Source organism: Thalassophryne amazonica, chromosome 1 (genome assembly GCF_902500255.1).
Source record: "Thalassophryne amazonica chromosome 1, fThaAma1.1, whole genome shotgun sequence".
NCBI classification, from domain to species: Eukaryota; Metazoa; Chordata; class Actinopteri; order Batrachoidiformes; family Batrachoididae; genus Thalassophryne; species Thalassophryne amazonica.
The window spans coordinates 152,228,970-152,248,566 of NC_047103.1; the positions used below are offsets into that span (position 1 = coordinate 152,228,970).

At 40.8% G+C, this 19,597-nt stretch overlaps 1 protein-coding gene across 1 annotated transcript; it reads left to right on the forward strand.

Annotated features, from left to right (window-relative positions):
* Nucleotides 1-8,888: 8,888 nt before the first annotated feature.
* Nucleotides 8,889-19,290, forward strand: cldn10a (claudin 10a). Its single transcript, XM_034176413.1, has 5 exons — nucleotides 8,889-9,194; nucleotides 13,600-13,761; nucleotides 13,891-13,972; nucleotides 14,967-15,071; nucleotides 19,105-19,290. Exons 1-5 carry the CDS (start codon nucleotides 8,975-8,977, stop codon nucleotides 19,232-19,234), a joined length of 699 nt encoding a protein of 232 aa, XP_034032304.1. The 5' UTR covers nucleotides 8,889-8,974; the 3' UTR covers nucleotides 19,235-19,290.
* Nucleotides 19,291-19,597: the final 307 nt, after the last annotated feature.

A 19,597-nucleotide genomic window follows, 5' to 3' on the forward strand; every position in this document is an offset into this window, starting at 1 on the left:
CAGTCCTATTTAAAGACAAAGTTTGTCATTTTTTAATCTGTTATTGTCCTTTTGGCATATTTAAGTGAAAAAAACAAACAATCAAGCAATTGAAGTGAATTAAATGATTGTCTAACTCACTACCAGGCAGAAAGACTAATATACCAAAACACCAAAATGCAACACAAGAATGTACAGTCAATGTAACTGTTGAGTAGTGTCTGGATGCAGTATTATACTATGTACTCTATATCTGCCTCGTTTGATCTGTAAGGAGCAGAAATATAACGGAAATATGGAGTTGGCATGTTTTGGTTGTGGCAGTTCCTCATTGTGAAGAAGATTCTGTAGAAGAATTTTTAGGTCCATATTTGAACTGTGATGAACTATCAAGTGTCCTGATCCGAACTGTATGTCCTCTGTATGTCTGTATGTCTGTATGTCTGTTCCAAAAACCTTGGAGCAGCTCCTGCCCCTCACAAATCACATTCTCCATGAGCTATTTGAGGAAATCATGCCACAACTAAGTCAGACAGCTGCATACCTGTTCAGGATACACCGTGACAATGCCAACATCTCTTGTGCTCAGGAGGGCCTCCATACTCAACTGTGTGGTCTTCAGTCTAGTATGGACATGCTAGCCTGCATGATGGAGCATATGGAAAGGGAACAGCTAGGGCTGGCCACCACCACCCTGAATGTGGGCAAGAATTCTCTGGGGGCCCTGTACAACCTGGCCAAGCAGCACAAGGAGCTGGAAAGATCCATCAGAGAACTGCACGACTGTCTGAAAGCCAGAATTCCTGATCCTCCCCCCACTACCCCTGAAAGGCCAACCTCCCCATGTTCCCCAACTTCTCCCAAAACTTCAGATGCTGAGTAAATGCTGAGGAGCGCGGACTGACGTAATGGCACTGAACACGGACTATGATCTTGGTTCTTGAGTTTGAATTGCGGACTGGTTTCAGAAATCTGAGTGTAAATAAAAACAAAGAAGGATATATGTTAGTAACGAAGGTTGGGTAAATGTCTGTCCTTACCATCATCTGCGTAACACAGATAAAGCTAAATGCATACACATAGATATCACATTGCAAAGTTATAAAAAGGGGACCCTTACACGGCGTGTTTGTAGATTTAGTAGTAAAGATGCACCATAGGGACCCCTTTTTCTTAAATTATAGCATGCCTCAAGAGACATGCATCGCCTAAATTTGGCATCTGGCCAAAAAGGGCATTAGAAAACAAGCTGAAAAAGAAGAAAAACAAAGTGGAAAATGTTGAGAAATGGCCTATAATGAAAACCATTATATGATTGACTAAGGCAAATGACTTAAGGACGGACATGAAGGGAAACCATTTATTGTGTTTATCATTTAACTAGACATAGCTGCGCTAACCTTAGAATAGTTTCTTGATTGGTCGACTAAATAGTGGTAACGTAGGCGTTATTTGATGCATTTAAATAATAAATGTGTGACGCTTTAACAAAATAATATGTAGAACCAAGTATAATGGGTTGGAGCCTCTGGTCGAGTGAGACAATAGATGCCAGAAGATGATTGGTTGCACTGATGTCAATGTAAAGCCTTTACTTTGCCATGATTAAGAAGTTGCTGTAACTTGTTTTATGTGGCCATTTTAAGTGCCTTGAATTACACTAAAACTCAATGTTTGAATGTCACCTTGCGTTGATATAATCCAGCTAATTGATCACCTTGTGCCTTAGTATGTAGGTTCACCTGCACTTACACTTAAATATATTTACTGTGTGAAGTATCACTGATATTCATATCCGCACCAGAGTTATCAGTAAGTCGAGTGATGTTTTTCTTTTTTATTGCAATGCACAAATGAGGATGTCTTGTCAGTAAACAACCCAAGAGTATAATTGATGTAATGGGACTCTTTCGAGTCCCAGAGGAGGGACTGTAGAAGAATTTTTAGGTCCATATTTGAACTGTGATGAACTATCAAGTCCCAGAGGAGGGACTGTAGAAGAATTTTTAGGTCCATATTTGAACTGTGATGAACTATCAAGTGTCCTGATCCGAACTGTATGTCCTCTGGTTGAACTAGCAGGTGTTCAACCCAAAAAAAGGGCTTTATTAGTCATTCAGTCTGTCAGGGGCTTTCCAAGGCCTTTTAGGTGCTTTCCCGCAGGCCACGTGCCGGGGCCTCAGGCCAGCTGCACGTGTGGCTGAGGCCACGTGCGGAGGGGGCCTCAGGCCAGCTGTACCTGTGGCTGAAGGTCTTTTAAAAAAATCAGTTGTAAATCCTTCACGTTTTAATGGGAGCGTTTGTCACATTGAAATAATGGCCTAACACCTGCTTAGGGTTCACTAGAGGACGCTTCCAATAGAAAACCATGTCTTAGGAATGAAATAAATAAAAAAGTTGAAGGAGGAGCGATGCCCGCGGGTCTCCAATAAATAGACGAGCGCGGTTGTCATATTCAGTCTCTCTAGAGGACTCAGTTTGTCCAAGCTTTGTGTCGAAGGCTTAAATAAACTTAAAAACTCTGTGCATTTTATCTTGCTTAAGGCTGAATTATTCTAAAGTGTTGTGTCATTTTCTAGCATATCACTTGCAATTAGTTTGTGTTATCTAAAAGACGACATCCTGAGAAGACTAAAGACGAGCCGCGACAATTCTCTCTTGATTGAACATGGAGATAACTGAGCAGGCCGGGCCCAATCTCAACGTGCACTGTTTCTGAGAGATGCTGCACTTGGTTGCTGCAGAAAGCTTCTGCCGGTTAGGACCTTACTCTCGCTCCTCCCTCTTTCTCCTCTTCTCCTCTGTATTGTTTGGCTACATTTCTTCAAAACTTCCACTCCTGTGTGGATCATTGCTCAACAACTCCCTCTGCCCCTACCTTTTTTCTTCCCAGGTCTTCCAATTGATGGAGCAGCTCTTGAAGTTGTGCTTCAGGAGATCCTTATAGCGCGTTACCCTTTGCCGATCGCTGAAAAACTTGTGGGTGTGCAGCGCAACGTAGAAAATCAACATCCATGGTCGATCTAGAGACGCCTCTGTGGTTGTTTGTTTAATGTGGGAGTGTCATTGCACGCCAACAAACAGATGGTCCTTGACAGATCCTTAGACTAGACCACTGCCTGCGAAATCCCAGACAATTGGAGTCCAAGGACCTGCTGCAGCCTTCGTCGGCATTCATAGCCCTTTGGTTACAAGCCATCATGTCCTCCTCCTGATCTGCCTTTGAAGACTTCATGTTTCACCACAGTGGTGGCACCAAGGGGGAGCTTGGGGGGCTTAAGCCCCCTCAGTAATGAGCCAGGCCCCCCCTTCAGCCCCCCCCAATAATTCTGCCAATAATGTGAATAGCGACCGACATATTTGTGGATCTCAACTGCAGTTTTGTGCTAAGAATGTCTCAATATTGCATAAGAATCAGAATCAGAATCGCCTTTATTGTCATTGTAATTTGCATTACGAGATTTGAGTGCAACTCCAAAAAGGTGAGCAAAGTGATGAATGTGTGTGTTCGGTGATCCACCAATGCTGAATCACCCTTCACAAACAGAATTTTCAGTTTTGCAAATAAACATTTATTTGTAAAAACCCACACACAAGTTACAAATCAGAAATTTGCTTTTTTGGATCACAAATCATGTGTACAAATCAAAGGATATTTGTAAATCACCCTCTGTGCATTTGCAAGTATTCATGAGACAAATTTAACTCCATACTCCAAAAATTTAGGTTTCCTAAATATTTATTACAACCACTCTTAAAACTTCACTTATCTTTATAATTTTATTACTGGTACATTTTTAGAATTGATTTAGATGAGATATACTTCTTATCTCACAGGAATATATCATAATTATGTGGGAACTACTTTTTGCGCAGGAATTCATCAAGCACATCGACCGCAGCCGGGCACAACACAGAATATACAGAAGCTGTATATCGTTGTTTGGCAATCATTCTAAGTGATGTGTGTGTGTGTGCACTGATACCACATGTTAGAGGAGCACGGGTGACTAAAACATATACCTTGGTATTTATAAAGCACTTTACTATATATTGTTCATTTTGACGACATGTTCTGGAACCCCTCCAACTTTTACCCCAGCTCCCCCTCAGCCCCCCCAACAAACATTTCCTGGTGCCGCCACTGTTTCACCAGAGCCCCATTAGCCATTTCATGTTCAGCATTCCTGCTGGACTTTCATGGTTACCGTAGTGGTCATGGCGCTCACAAGATCCCCACCGTATCCCCAACAAGCAATCCCCCACTTGATCCTTTCCCCAGGTGTCATGATGTGGATGAGGGGTTGGATTTTCACGCCTAGCTGGCATGTATCAAGTCAAAGTAAAGTTGCATCAATAATAATCTAATATACTCGTATACATCTGACCATGTGTGTGCATGTGTGTTTGCAATGCACAGTCACAGTAATTAAGCAATCGACACCAAACTTGCTATGGTGACTGGGAGCACCAAGGGGGAGGTCACTGGGGCCCTTAGGTTAAAACTGTACGCGCGCAAACACACACACACACACACACACACACACACACACACACACACACACACACACACACACACACACACACACACACACACACACACACACACACACACACACACACACACACACACACACACAGCCAGCATTATATTTTAGATCCCAACTTGCTCACTGGAGCCCTTATTTTCGCAGTTCACGTTGTACTCTGGTAGCAAGCATAACACTTTACTTACTACGTAGCAGCAGCTGGCTAGGGTGCAGTATAATTACAATCCGAACGGGCCACTGCGTGCCACATGCGAGTTAAGGCGCACGTTTTTTCAATTAAAATGTACCTGCTGTGTACAGCTGCCAGAGCACTGCAGTGATATGACATGTTATCGCCTTTTTATTATCATTCACTTGAGTCTCATCAATGCCACAAATTGCTCAGCTAGTCTCTTATAGACATGTTATAGGAAGAGTACAGACAGGGGGTGCTTGTACCTGTTGTTGTCAAAGCACAATAATGTGTCACAGGTACATTTTTAAGTTATTATTAATATTATTATTATTGTTACTATTTAATTCCACTGCTTGAACAGATTTTGCTTTCACGTTGTTTATGTTTTTCATTTTAGACATACTGATTCAATTCAGCAATGCCAAAATTCAGAAGACAGCTGGACCTTACAGATCTATGTACTGAGTTGCCCTCTGTTCATATTTCTCAAACATAAAAATCATAAAGTAAAAAAAAAATGGAAAAATGGCAGAATTTCAAAGAATGGCATTTTTGAAGGACTTCAGATAACAGTGCAGCAGATGACAGAGTATTTACAAAGGAATCCTTCAAGCTGTGATACAAGCACCAAAGTCAGCACAAATACTCCTTAAACATTACTCTTTTGAAAAAAATCAAGTAGCCACTTGAATTTTCAATAGGCAGCCAGGCAAGGGTCAATTAAAGAATTACACAGGGGTCAAAATTTAAAAATGTTCCAGTCATATTGAAAGCTATACCGCATTATGTGTCTGATCACAAAGATTCCAGACAGGTATAGTTTGGACTATCTATTACTGAATGTTATGGAGTTATGGGGTAAAAACAGCAAGAATGGTGCCAAAGGTCAGTTTCTGTTTGTATAGCGGCCAGAAGTTAAATTTGCTTCAGTTATTGTAAAACATGATGCAAATTATTGGTTGAGTTAATAGGGTTTAAAAAGGAATTGTTTCCACCATGTGTCATGCTTAGTTGTCATGTTATGGGGTAACATATGTCACATGCCATAGAATCCAATGGACGTCAACATTGTTTGACCTTTACCTTTTACCAAACATTTAACACAGTCAAAAGTATTCCATGTATTAATCCTATTAGTTCAACCAGCAATTTGCACAACGTTTTACCAAAATTGGAGCAACTTTAACTTTCGACCCCTGTACAAACTGAAATTGACCTTCGTCACCATTTTTTGCTGTTTTTACCCCATAACTCCATAACATTCAATCACAGACAGTCCAAACTACAACCCCTGGCAAAAATTATGGAATCACCGGCCTCGGAGGATGTTCATTCAGTTGTTTAATTTTGTAGAAAAAAAGCAGATCACAGACATGACACAAAACTAAAGTCATTTCAAATGGCAACTTTCTGGCTTTAAGAAACACTATAAGAAATCAGGAAAAAAAATTGTGGCAGTCAGTAACGGTTACTTTTTTAGACCAAGCAGAGGGAAAAAAATATGGAATCACTCAATTCTGAGGAAAAAATTATGGAATCATGAAAAACAAAAGAATGCTCCAACACATCACTAGTATTTTGTTGCACCACCTCTGGCTTTTATAACAGCTTGCAATCTCTGAGGCATGGACTTAATGAGTGACAAACAGCACTCTTCATCAATCTGGCTCCAACTTTCTCTGATTGCTGTTGCCAGATCAGCTTTGCAGGTTGGAGCCTTGTCATGGACCATTTTCTTCAACTTCCACCAAAGATTTTCAATTGGATTAAGATCTGGACTATTTGCAGGCCATGACATTGACCCTATGTGTCTTTTTGCAAGGAATGTTTTCACAGTTTTTGCTCTATGGCAAGATGCATTATCATCTTGAAAAATGATTTCATCATCCCCAAACATCCTTTCAATTGATGGGATAAGAAAAGTGTCCAAAATATCAACATAAACTTGTGCATTTATTGATGATGTAATGACAGCCATCTCCCCAGTGCCTTTACCTGACATGCAGCCCCATATCATCAATGACTGTGGAAATTTACATGTTCTCTTCAGGCAGTCATCTTTATAAATCTCATTGGAACGACACCAAACAAAAGTTCCAGCATCATCACCTTGACCAATGCAGATTCGAGATTCATCACTGAATATGACTTTCATCCAGTCATCCACAGTCCACGATTGCTTTTCCTTAGCCCATTGTAACCTTGTTTTTTTCTGTTTAGGTGTTAATGATGGCTTTCATTTAGCTTTTCTGTATGTAAATACCATTTCCTTTAGGCGGTTTCTTACAGTTCGGTCACAGACGTTGACTCCAGTTTCCTCCCATTCGTTCCTCATTTGTTTTGTTGTGCATTTTCGATTTTTGAGACATATTGCTTTAAGTTTTCTGTCTTGACGCTTTGATGTCTTCCTTGGTCTACCAGTATGTTTGCCTTTAACAACCTTCCCATGTTGTTTGTATTTGGTCCAGAGTTTAGATACAGCTGACTGTGAACAACCAACATCTTTTGCAACATTGCGTGATGATTTACCCTCTTTTAAGAGTTTGATATTCCTCTCCTTTGTTTCAACTGACATCTCTCGTGTTGGAGCCATGATTCATGTCAGTCCACTTGGTGCAACAGCTCTCCAAGGTGTGATCACTCCTTTTTAGATGCAGACTAACGAGCAGATCTGATTTGATGCAGGTGTGCTTTTTTGGGGATGAAAATTTACAGGGTGATTCCATAATTTATTCCTCAGAATTGAGTGATTCCATATTTTTTTCCCTCTGCTTGGTCTAAAAAAGTAACCGTTACTGACTGCCACAATTATTTTTCCTTGATTTCTTATAGTGTTTCTTAAAGCCAGAAAGTTGCCATTTGAAATGACTTTAGTTTTGTGTCATGTCTGTGATCTGCTTTTTTTCTACAAAATTAAACAACTGAATGAACATCCTCTGAGGCCGGTGATTCCATAATTATTGCCAGGGGTTGTATACATTTCTTGAATGTTTGTGATCAGACACATAATGTGATATACCTTTCAATATGACTGGACCATTTTTAAATTACACCCCTGTTCAATTTTTCAATTGACCCCTACCTAACCTAGCCTATTGAAAATTCAACTGGGTACTAGGTTTTTTCAAGAGTAATGTCTAAGGAGTATATGTGCCGAATTTGGTGCTTGTATCACATGTGAAGGATTGTTTCAGTTATCTGCTGCACTAAAACTAAAATTCAGATGAGCTGTCAAACACCACTACTGCCCCCTACAGACCACACTTCAACAATCTGGTGGCTCGGAACCATTCAGCTGTCTTTTCTCAATTCTGCCAACAGAGGGTGCAATACTTATTTTTGTTGAAACTCAAACTTCATGACCGATTAATGCTTCATGTATCATTTAACAGCGATGTAGTAGTACCAGTGGTAGTTTTATTTCATTTTATTCATACTAAAAGGACAGCCAGTGCTAAAACTCTGCAAGGCACTTTTGAATAGATTTTGTCAGGAATGTCAAGCAAATATTATCCATTCATTTTCTATAACTCCTTATTCCAACCCAGCAGTCATGGGGCAGGGTTCACCCTGGACAAACCAGAAGACACACAAACACATTCAGCCAGACCTATGGTCAATTTAAAGTTTCCAATTCACCTAATGTGCATGTCTGGCAGTGGAAGAACATGCCAGCTCCATACAGAAGGGACCAGGTGGGAAGTGACCCATCTGAAGTGGACTAAGGATTGGGATTTGGTTTGGGTCTTAAATTAAAGGTCACCGTGGGGCCTTGGTGGAGGAATGTTTTCTGCTAAAATGTATTTATTTGTGCTCTGAGTGAGGTGATGGTCAGGTGGTTAAAGCGGTGGGTTTGTGACCAGGCGATCCTCAGTTCAGATCTTTGTCAGACTGGAAACTCACATAGGGGCTTTGGGCAAGGTTCTTAATCCGTAATTTGCCATTTGTGTAGTGAGCACTTTGCATAGCACCACTGTGACATTGGTATGAATGTGAGGCATCACTGTAAAGTGCTTTGACCATAAAAGTGCTGAATGAATGCTGTCCTCTTGCAGACCAGTTGCATGCTGTGCTGAGTAATGTGCACCTCCTCTGCCCATGAGTGTGCCCCACTGAACGCACACACAGACCAAGCAGGTGAGGTAGAATTCTGCCTGCCATCGTTGCAGAACTACCAACACTGACACACCTGTTCTGAACCGACCCTCCCACCTCCAACTTTTCACTCTCCGCATCCCGTCTCCTCCAGACTAGAAGAGCTTCAGCAAACATGGGTAACATGGTGACAGAGATCGTTGCCTTCCTCCTGACCATTTCAGGCTGGATCCTGGTGTCCTCCACCCTGGCTACAGACTACTGGAAGGTGTCCTCTGTGGATGGGACTGTCATCACCACAGCGACCTTTTGGTCCAACCTGTGGAAAACCTGTGTGACCGATTCCACAGGTGTATCTAACTGCAAGGACTTCCCATCAATGCTGGCTCTGGACGGTGAGATATGTGAGAAAATGGAGTGTCTGAGAGAAAAAGGTTTTTTTGTGCATGTTTTGGATTAAATGCTTATGTGTGAATATTTGTGTGGCTCCCAAATCTTTAGCAGCTGTTTTTTTTTTTTTTAGATGCATAACTACCAGTGAAAAACAAATGGCTTTGGAAAGTGATATTTCCTCTCCTGATGCCGGTTAAGCAATTGCAACACTTACAGCTAAAGGCCATCAGGCACACATTTCATTCAGCTGGACTGTTACAACACCTAATGGGTCCAAATGAAGCAACCTGAGAAAGCCAGAGGTCACACTGCTTGCTGGCAAAGAAAATATCAGCTGTCATTATTTGGATGAAAACAGAAAAAGGAAAACGAGAAGGGGCACTCAGAGTTTGCAAAACCTGCACCTTGCATGTTTGCACCCCTCATGTCAGGTTTATCAACCTTAATATGATTCAACAGCAGACCAACAGTACAGGAAATATGACCCACACAAGCATATTATAAGAAGAGGGTCAAAGGTCAAGATGTTCAGACAAGCAGATGACCCAAATAACTGACCTTTAGCAAATTAGAGCATGCTGAGTAATTCAATTCATTTCATATATATAGTACCAAATCACAACAAAGCTGCCTCAAGGCGCTTCACACAAGTAAGGTCTAACCTTACCAACCCCTAGGGCAGGGGTGGGCAACTTGCTCCAGAAAGGGCCAAGAGGGTGCAGGTTTTCTTTGCAGCCACTGATTCCATCTGCTCAAAGTGATATTAATCAGTGAAATCACCTGGTGGAGTCAGCGGCTGCAAAGAAAACCTGCACCCTTTTGGCCCTTTCTGGAACAAGTTGCCCACCCCTGCTGCCCTAGGGCAAGCACACAGGCGACAGTAATAAGGAAAAACTCCCTCTGATCTTTTGAAATGACCGACGCACAGTGAAAGCATCATCGAGCAGCTCGTGTAGCTGCGGCGCTCTCATCACTCCCTCCATCTTTTATGATGAAATAATGCTGAATTTATGTGGAAATGATTGTTGTACAAAAGCTTTAGATATCTGTCGCTGAGACAGATGATGACTGGAGTGCAGTTTGAAGCAGAAACAAGGTGATAATCCATGAACCGCGGCTGATGATGCATGCGCAGCGAAGGCAGGCGGATCGATTTTTAGGGTGGACCGTTTGGTCGGCGACACTGGTACTATATTTCAACACCAGAGGGCTCAAACTGGTGACATAATGAGACCCCATTCAGCACAACACCTAATGTCTACTTATTACCTCCGCTAATGAAGTTGAGCGAAGTTGAGGTTATGTTTTTGCTCCTGCCCACAATTTTTCACATGTCATTATGAAATTTTTGCTGAAGAATCATATCCTGATAGGCAAGAAATGATTGAATTTTCAAGGTCAAAGGTCAAAGTCAAGAAAAATCTTGGAAAATTGGAAAACAATCCCTATCTTTAACACTGAACAAATTTTCAAAAATTCATAACTGTGTCAAAATTTTTTTTTTTCATATTTGATATGTAGGATGGTATCCTTTATTGACAGACAATATGATCCAGATGACAGACATTGTAGCCATTTAAACTTAACATTGAAAACCCCATTTAATGTATATTTTACATTATATCTTAATCAAACATGCCCCAATCACTCTCATATTTTAAAGTGAGGTGCAGACTGGCACTCATTATGACCTGACAAAGTTTGATCCAAATCTGATCCAGATGACAGATATTGTAGCCATTTAAATTTAACATTGAAAACCCCATTTAATGTATATTTTACATTATATCTCAATCAAACATGCCCCAATCACGCTCATATTTTAAAGTGAGGTGCAGACTGGCACTCACTATGACCTGACAAAGTTTGATCCGAATCGGATCCGGATTGTGGATTTTGTAGACATTTGAATTTAATATTGAAAGCTCAATTTGGTGTACATTTTGCATTATATCTCAGTCAAAAGTGTCTCAGTCACTCTCATTTTTCTGTTATGGATTTACCTACACCACCAAAACTGGATGGAGGTTCCAATTTTCTGCCTGTTTGTCTTCCAGTTATCAATTATGCATCGTAGAGATAACCATGTAATGTTCTGTGAAACATATCTGAAAAAGAATTCAGAAACAGAAAATCTGAAAAAGAAAATCCTAACAACACCACAGAAAAACCTTTGATTCAAGTGCATGAACTAAATACATACTCATGATATTTGATCACATCTATCTAATTAAGCTTCTGAAAAGTCACTTCTAATAGGACTTTAACCTTGCAAATTTTTTCCAAGGTAAAATTTTGTGTAATTGGAAACTAGTGTTGTTGGAGGTTTGTGCTCTACGGGTGCGGTGCTCTAGTTTGATACAGATTTCAGAACAATGAATACGGGTGTTGCAAAGGTTTTAAAATATTACAAACAACATTTTGAGATTACCTTTACAAATTTACAGTACTGACATTTTGATATCATCCCCAGCCACACATTCTATCATTTGTTAATAACTCCAACCCCCCACCCCCCCAATTGTGCTGAATTCTTGAGGTCGGCATCACATCACTTCACATCCAAAGGTGAGCATTCGTACTTCCGTGACTGGCAGCTTGGTTAAAACCCGCTCGGGCTGTATGCTGTTCTATTGAAATCAGCCGGTTTGCTTCTGTCTGTAACGGCCAGGTGACTGCTGTCATTGCCTGGAACGATGAAATTTATACACCAAACTGATCTGAAATGAACCATTGTACATTAAATTGACTTTATTGCCGAGTCTGACGCTCATGCGAAAGTGGCTGCTAGCTGACGCTCATGCGAAAGTGGCTACTAGCTGACGCTCATGCGAAGGTGATTGCTAGTTGACGCTCATGCGAAAGTGCCTGCTTGCTGATGCTCATGTGAAGGTGGCTGCTAGCTGACATTCATGTGAAGGTGGCTGCTAGCTGACGCTCATGCGACGGTGACTGCTAGCTGACGTTCATGCGACGGTGACTGTTAGCTGACGTTCATGCGAAGGTGACTGCTAGCTGACGTTCATGCGAAGGTGGCTGCTAGCTGACGCTCATGCGAAGGTGACTGCTAGCTGACGTTCATGTGAAGGTGGCTGCTAGCTGACATTCATGTGAAGGTGGCTGCTAGCTGACGCTCATGCGACGGTGACTGCTAGCTGACGTTCATGCGACGGTGACTGTTAGCTGACGTTCATGCGAAGGTGACTGCTAGCTGACGTTCATGCGAAGGTGGCTGCTAGCTGACGTTCATGCGACGGTGACTGCTAGCTGATGTTCATGCGACGGTGACTGCTAGCTGACGTTCATGCGAAGGTGGCTGCTAGCTGACGCTCATGCGAAGGTGACTGCTAGCTGACGTTCATGTGAAGGTGGCTGCTAGCTGACATTCATGTGAAGGTGGCTGCTAGCTGACGTTCATGCGACGGTGACTGCTAGCTGACGTTCATGCGACGGTGACTGCTAGCTGACGTTCATGCGAAGGTGGCTGCTAGCTGACGCTCATGCGAAGGTGACTGCTAGTTGACGTTCATGTGAAGGTGGCTGCTAGCTGACGTTCATGTGAAGGTGACTGCTAGCTGACGTTCATGTGAAGGTGGCTGCTAGCTGACGCTCATGTGAAGGTGGCTGCTAGCTGACGTTCATGTGAAGGTGGCTGCTAGCTGACGCTCATGTGAAGGTGGCTGCTAGCTGACGTTCATGTGAAGGTGGCTGCTAGCTGACGCTCATGTGAAGGTGGCTGCTAGCTGACGTTCATGTGAAGGTGGCTGCTAGCTGACGTTCATGTGAAGGTGGCTGCTAGCTGACGCTCATGTGAAGGTGGCTGCTAGCTGACGTTCATGTGAAGGTGGCTGCTAGCTGACGCTCATGTGAAGGTGGCTGCTAGCTGACGTTCATGTGAAGGTGGCTGCTAGCTGACGCTCATGTGAAGGTGGCTGCTAGCTGACGCTCATGTGAAGGTGGCTGCTAGCTGACGCTCATGTGAAGGTGGCTGCTAGCTGACGTTCATGTGAAGGTGGCTGCTAGCTGACGCTCATGTGAAGGTGGCTGCTAGCTGACGCTCATGTGAAGGTGGCTGCTAGCTGACGCTCATGTGAAGGTGGCTGCTAGCTGACGTTCATGTGAAGGTGGCTGCTAGCTGACGTTCATGTGAAGGTGGCTGCTAGCTGACGCTCATGTGAAGGTGGCGGCTCACGATGAAGGTTGCTGTAGATGATGTTTACATGAAGGTGGTTCTCTTGGTTACCAAAGCCGACATAGTAATTAAATTAACTTCATTATTTACAAGAAATAAAATGGAATTTCCTTAACATTTTATAGCAGTTTTGAGACAATTATTCAATTTCAAACCATCATTATATTTTCAGATGTCACACTTTTGATTTAACGCACGCTTTCCCTTTCATGAAGCCTACATCCAGGTCTGCCGAGGTCTGATGATCGCTGCAGTGTGTCTGGGTTTCTTTGGCTCCATTCTGGCCTTAGTAGGAATGAAGTGCACAAAACTAGGAGGCACAGAGAGCACTAAGGCTCGACTGACTGTCCTCTCTGGCTGCCACTTCATCCTCAGCGGTAAATGCTGTGCAATTATCTGTAATCGTTTAGAATATTTCAGGTAGACTTGAGGCCACGTGGTCTGTCTGCCTGATCTTTTGTGGTGATTTGAAGCCAGAATTCTTTTGGGTTTTTTTCCCCCCACAGGATTATGCTGCATGACCGCCTGCTCCATATATGCTCACAGAATCACAACGGACTTCTTTGACCCGCTCTTTGTTGCTCAGAAGTAAGTATTCACGATGAAAAGAAAAACAAATATTAAATTCCTCTTGGTGCTGGCTGGCACAATTCATCTTCTCATTTTTGAGTTATAATTTTAATATATTTTAGGGCTAAAACACATGGGTTATATAATCACAGAGTTAATGATTAGTTTTATGTATGGAAAATGTAACAATCATCATCATCATAAAAATGGTGATAATGATCATAATAATAATAATGAGGTTGATGCTAATCATGGTATTTGTACTAGTACTACTACTGCAATTACTACAATGCCATTGCAATTACCATTTATAGGATGCAATATTCAGAAACATAACCGCCCTCCTCTATGGTTGGTGGAGGTAATTAACGCCAAAAAAACTCATGTCATGTACTTGGCTTTTGCTTCCAAAGGTCAAGGTGAAATTGGTTATCACATTCTAAACTAAAAAGCCACTGAAAGAGCACACAGCTCAAGACAGGAGAGACCTTTAGCCTTATGATGTCACAGAGTGTGAAGTTTTCAAGAAAGATAAAAGGAAAACACACCAATATTAGCAGGAACATTTTTAGCAAGTTTTCCCTGAAACAACAGCAATCTCTGCACATTCTTTCCAAAATCTGTCCTTTGGTTTGATGCATAACATCCACAAAAAACACACCAACCAAGTTTAAGTTGAAGAGTGATAACACTACTCTCTGTGAACGTTGTGCTCCCAAAATAAAAGTTTATCCAAAGGTGCAAACATGAGTCATTTTCAAAATTTAGCTTAATTTTTTTTCCCCATAAAGTCTGGCTGTCTGTCCGTCCATCCATCCATCCATCCATCCATCCATCCATCCATCCATCCATCCATCCATCCATCCATCCATCCATCCATCCATCCATCCATCCATCCATCCATCCATCCATCCATCCATCCATCCATCCATCCATCCATCCATCCATCCACCATCGCTCATTGTTTCACATCTATTGTTCTTTGTTTCACTGTTTCACTGTCACCTTTCAGGTTTGAGCTGGGAGCAGCTTTGTTCATCGGCTGGTCCGGATCTGTGCTGTGTATCTTAGGGGGACTTGTGTTCTGTCTCTCCATGTCCGAAGGCTTCATTGTCAGGTCGGTGCTGGATGTGTGCCCATGTTCATCATCAGCAACAAGGGCACGCTGCTTTCATTAAATCTGTTTGACTTGGACTCTAAACTGAAGCCAGTCTGACAATTTAAATAATTAACTCCAATAAAGACAGTCCAAAACATTCAGCAATCTCTCTCAACATCTTGTCTCATATTTGCACAACCCACAGATCAACGTTTGGATTAGTAACGCAAACTATGACAGCTGAATGTTTCCTTTGTTAGTTAAGTGATAAGAACATTTGGGAAGTCAAAGTCACCTTGACTCAGACGTTTTCCTTCAGGAAGGCTGAGCTTCTTTGTAACGGACAATCATTTTGGATAACTGACTTTCCGTTTGTGCAGAGACACCAAGACAAATGTTTCATGTCAATGGCTTGACTTTGTGTGTATTTTGGATTTAGACCCTTGTCAAATTATTCCATTTACTGAAATGCTTGAATCACTAACCAAAAAAAAAAAAAAAAAGTTCGACACACTATAAACAACTGTGTCACAAAATGTTTAACTGTTTCAAAATGCTTGAATCGCTCAAGAAAAATCTTCAAAACAGGAAAACCACTCTTTCAAAACATTAAACACAACGGGCTGAGAATACACTTCACTCTTTCAAAAAACTGGATACAATAAAAACTGTCCGAACACTCTTCTAACTAGAACTAGCTTATTTTCGTTATTTACAGTTTTATTTTACATGGTGTAGATTTTTAATGATTCATCAGTTTGTGTTCTTTTTAAAGATATCAACATATAGTACCTTAGTTCTTAGGTTTCCATTTGATAGCATATAGATTATACTCTTTATTTTCCTATAGTATGCTAGCAGAGTTACTTTACATAGATAACAATACACATTACATCATAGCTTCCGTTTCTATAATAAAATACCATGACCAAATGTTCTCCTGTATTAATATTTAGGTTTTAATACCTACTCCTGTATGTTATATAGTACCATATTTGTTGTATATGTTGTTTATTACCCTTAATATTTAAATATAGTTATACAGTGAGGAAAATAAGTATTTGAGCACCCTGCAGTTTTGCAAGTTCTCCCACTTAGAAATCATGGAGGGGTCTGAAATTTTCATCTTATGTGCATGTCCACTGTGAGAGACATAATCTAAAAAAAAAAAAAGAAAAATCCAGAAATCACAATGTATGATTTTTTTTAATCATTTATTTGTATGTTACTGCTGCAAATAAGTATTTGAACACCTGTGAAAATCAATGTTAATATTTGGTACAGTAGCCTTTGTTTGTAATTACAGAGGTCAAACGTTTCCTGTAGTTTCTCACCAGGTTTGCACACACTGCAGCAGGGATTTTGGTACATTCCTCCATACAGATCTCTAGATCTTTCAGGTTTGGAGTTTCAGCTCCCTCCAAAGATTTTCTAGTGAGTTCAGGTCTGGAGACGGGCCAGGCCACTCCAGGACCTTGAAATGCTTCTTACGGAGCCCCTCCTTAGTTGCCCTGGCTGTGTGTTTGGGGTCATTGTCATGCTGGAAGACCCAGCCATGACCCATCTTCAATGTTCTTACTGAGGGAAGGAGGTTGTTTGCCAAAATCTCGCAATACATGACCCCATCCCTCCTCCCTTCAATACGGTGCAGTCATCCTGTCCCCTTTGCAGAAGCGCACCCCCAGAGTATGATGTTTCCACCCTCATGCTTCACGGTTGGGATGGTTTTCTTGGGGTTGTTCTCATCCTCTAAACATGGTAAGTGGAGTTGATTCCAAAAAGCTCTATTCTGGTCTCATCTGACCACATGACCTTCTCCCATGCCTCCTCTGGATCATCCAGATGGTCACTGGTGAACTTCAAACTGGCCTGGACATGTGCTGGCTTCAGCAGGGGGACCTTGCTGCCCTGCAGGATTTTAAACCATGACAGCATCATGTGTTACTAATGTAATCTTTGTGACTGTGGTCCCAGCTCTCTTCAGGTCATTGACCAGGTCCTCCTGTGTAGTTCTGAGCTTTCTCAGAATCATCCTTACCCCACAAAGTGAGATCTTGCATGGAATCCCAGACCGAGGGAGATTGACAGTCATCTTGTGTTTCTTCCACTTTCTAATAAATGATCATAACAGTTGTCTTCTACAAGCTGCTTGCCTGTTGTCCTGTAGTCCATCCCAGCCTTGTGCAGATCTACAATTTTGTCCCTGGTGTCCTTAGACAGCTCTTTGGTCTTGGCTATGGTGGACAGGTTGGAGTGTGATTGATTGAGTGTGTGAACAGGTGTCTTTTATACAGGTAACAAGTTGAAACAGGTGCAATTAATACAGGTAAAGAGTGCAGAATAAGAGGGCTTCTTAAAGAAAAATTAACAGGTATGTGAGCAAGAATTCTTGCTGGTTGATATGTGTTCAAATACTTATTTGCAGCAGTAACATACAAATAAATTACTAAAAGAAATCATACATTGTGATTTCCAGATTTTTTTTTTAGATTATGTCTCTCACAGTGGACATGCACCTAAGATGATAATTTCAGACCCCTCCATGATTTCTAAGTGGGAGAACTTGCAAAATTGCAGGGTGTTCAAGTACTTATTTTCCTCACTATATATTATGTCTTATTATTTATTTATTATTATATATATATTTTTTCTTGAGCCGCTTGGGTGGGTAGGGAGAGTTCCCATGGGATAAAAAAGCTTTTTAACCTACCATCCCTGGTTCTTAAGACCAGGCACCTAAGTGGCTCTACTCTACTCTTTTCTACTCTTCTATTTTACTCTTCCTTTTTAGATATTTATATATACCTTAATATACTAGCATAGTTCCACCTTAGAATTGGAATATAATATATAAGATATACTGAATTTGCATGACAAACCATTTTGAAATTCTTGAAACATTAAATGAAGCAATTAGCTGAGAATACATTTTAGTCTTTCAAAAAGCTGGACACACTAAAAACTGTCATAAAAAGATGAACTTTTTCGAAATTCTTGAACCACTAAACAAAACAAGTGTATGAGAATATATTTCACTCTTTCAAAAAGCTCAACACGTTAAAAAACTGATGAACTGTTTTGAAGTTCTTTAAACACTAAACGAAACAACTGTGTTTAGAATACAATTCAGTCTTATAAAAAGCTTGACACATTAAAAACAATTGTGTTACAAAATTCTGAACTTTTGATATTTTTGAAACAGTAAATGAAACAACTGGCTACGGATATACTTCAGTCTTTCAAAATGCTTGATGCACCACAAACAACGGTCACAAAGTGATTTACTGTTTTGAAACACTCCATGCACATATTAAAAAGCTTCAGAAAATGATTCATTCTGTTGAAATGATCAAAACGCTAAATAAAGCAGTTGTTTCAGGAAAATGAAATGCACTGGAGCAGCTATGCAAATGCTTCTGTGCAGATTTTAAATTTTTTTTTTATCATCTTCTAACATATAAGTGATGCCATCATGAAATCACTGATGACACGTAGTGATAAATGATTAGCTGATAGGCTTTAGATGACCTCTTTAGGCCTACTGCAGAATTATCATGGAAAATGTGTTTTCACACTGTTTTTGACAACCTTGATCATCTGGAAACACTCACCCAAGGAATATTCATACCAAGTTTAAAACTCTGCTAATCTTTTTTCAAGTAATTTTTACACAGACAACATGCATAGAAAAAATGCTTTCATGCTGAAAACACTAAATACAACAATTGATTTAACAGTTTTATGGAAATTCTTGATAGTCTTCTCGAAGCTTTTGAAAACAAAACAAGTGTTTCAGAATTTTTAAATTTTTTTTTTTAACTCTATCATCGCAACAGACAGTGGGACCCTCAAAAAATGATTTCCTGGCTGCACGATACACAAAAGTCCATAGTTCTGTGCTCTCAATCAATATGCATTAAATACTGTATAAACTGTATTAAAGTGTAGATGGGGCACTAGTTCATGAATGTACAAACAGCACAGAATCATGGATGTTTTTAATGTTAAAGCTTAATTCACCTTTGTTTAAATTGTATTTTTCCTTGCACAGAAGTGAATGCTTATACAGCGGCACTGCATCATTTGTGACAGCGTGTAACAAGGACAAGAAGACAGACAAGAGCGTCCACAAAGAACAAGCTAAGCCTTCCCGGCAATTTGGAAGAAACGCCTATGTGTGAAATTGGACAAGCTTGCTCATTATAAATGAATGGATTCTTTCATTTACCACTTTGCTTTGTGCGCATCAGTTTCTCGCTAGAAGCTGACGGGTGATCAACAAGCAACCTGTACTTCTTTGCCTTAAATGAGCTGAAAATATCTCTTGGAAAATTGAATTTATAAATTTATATGGTGGTTTGTATGAAGTTGAAGTGAAGTGTGTCAGAATTAGAGGACGTTTTGTGCTCCCCCCCGCCTTCACACTAGGACATGGTAGCAGATGTGGGGTATTGTTTTCTGTCCTGTGAGTGAACAACATAGCTTGAAGAGTTTTGATCCAGTTTGGACCATTCTTGGTGGAATGAGTAAGGGTCAGCCAAAGA

Excerpts from the sequence above, each read along its gene's own strand:
- cldn10a (XM_034176413.1), top strand. The coding sequence starts at position 8,975 with ATGGGTAACATGGTGACAGAGATCGTTGCCTTCCTCCTGACCATTTCA. Across the intron at positions 9,195-13,599 it reads ATCAATGCTGGCTCTGGACG|CCTACATCCAGGTCTGCCGA; the intron begins GTGAGATATGTG and ends CCTTTCATGAAG. Across the intron at positions 13,762-13,890 it reads CTGCCACTTCATCCTCAGCG|GATTATGCTGCATGACCGCC; the intron begins GTAAATGCTGTG and ends TTCCCCCCACAG.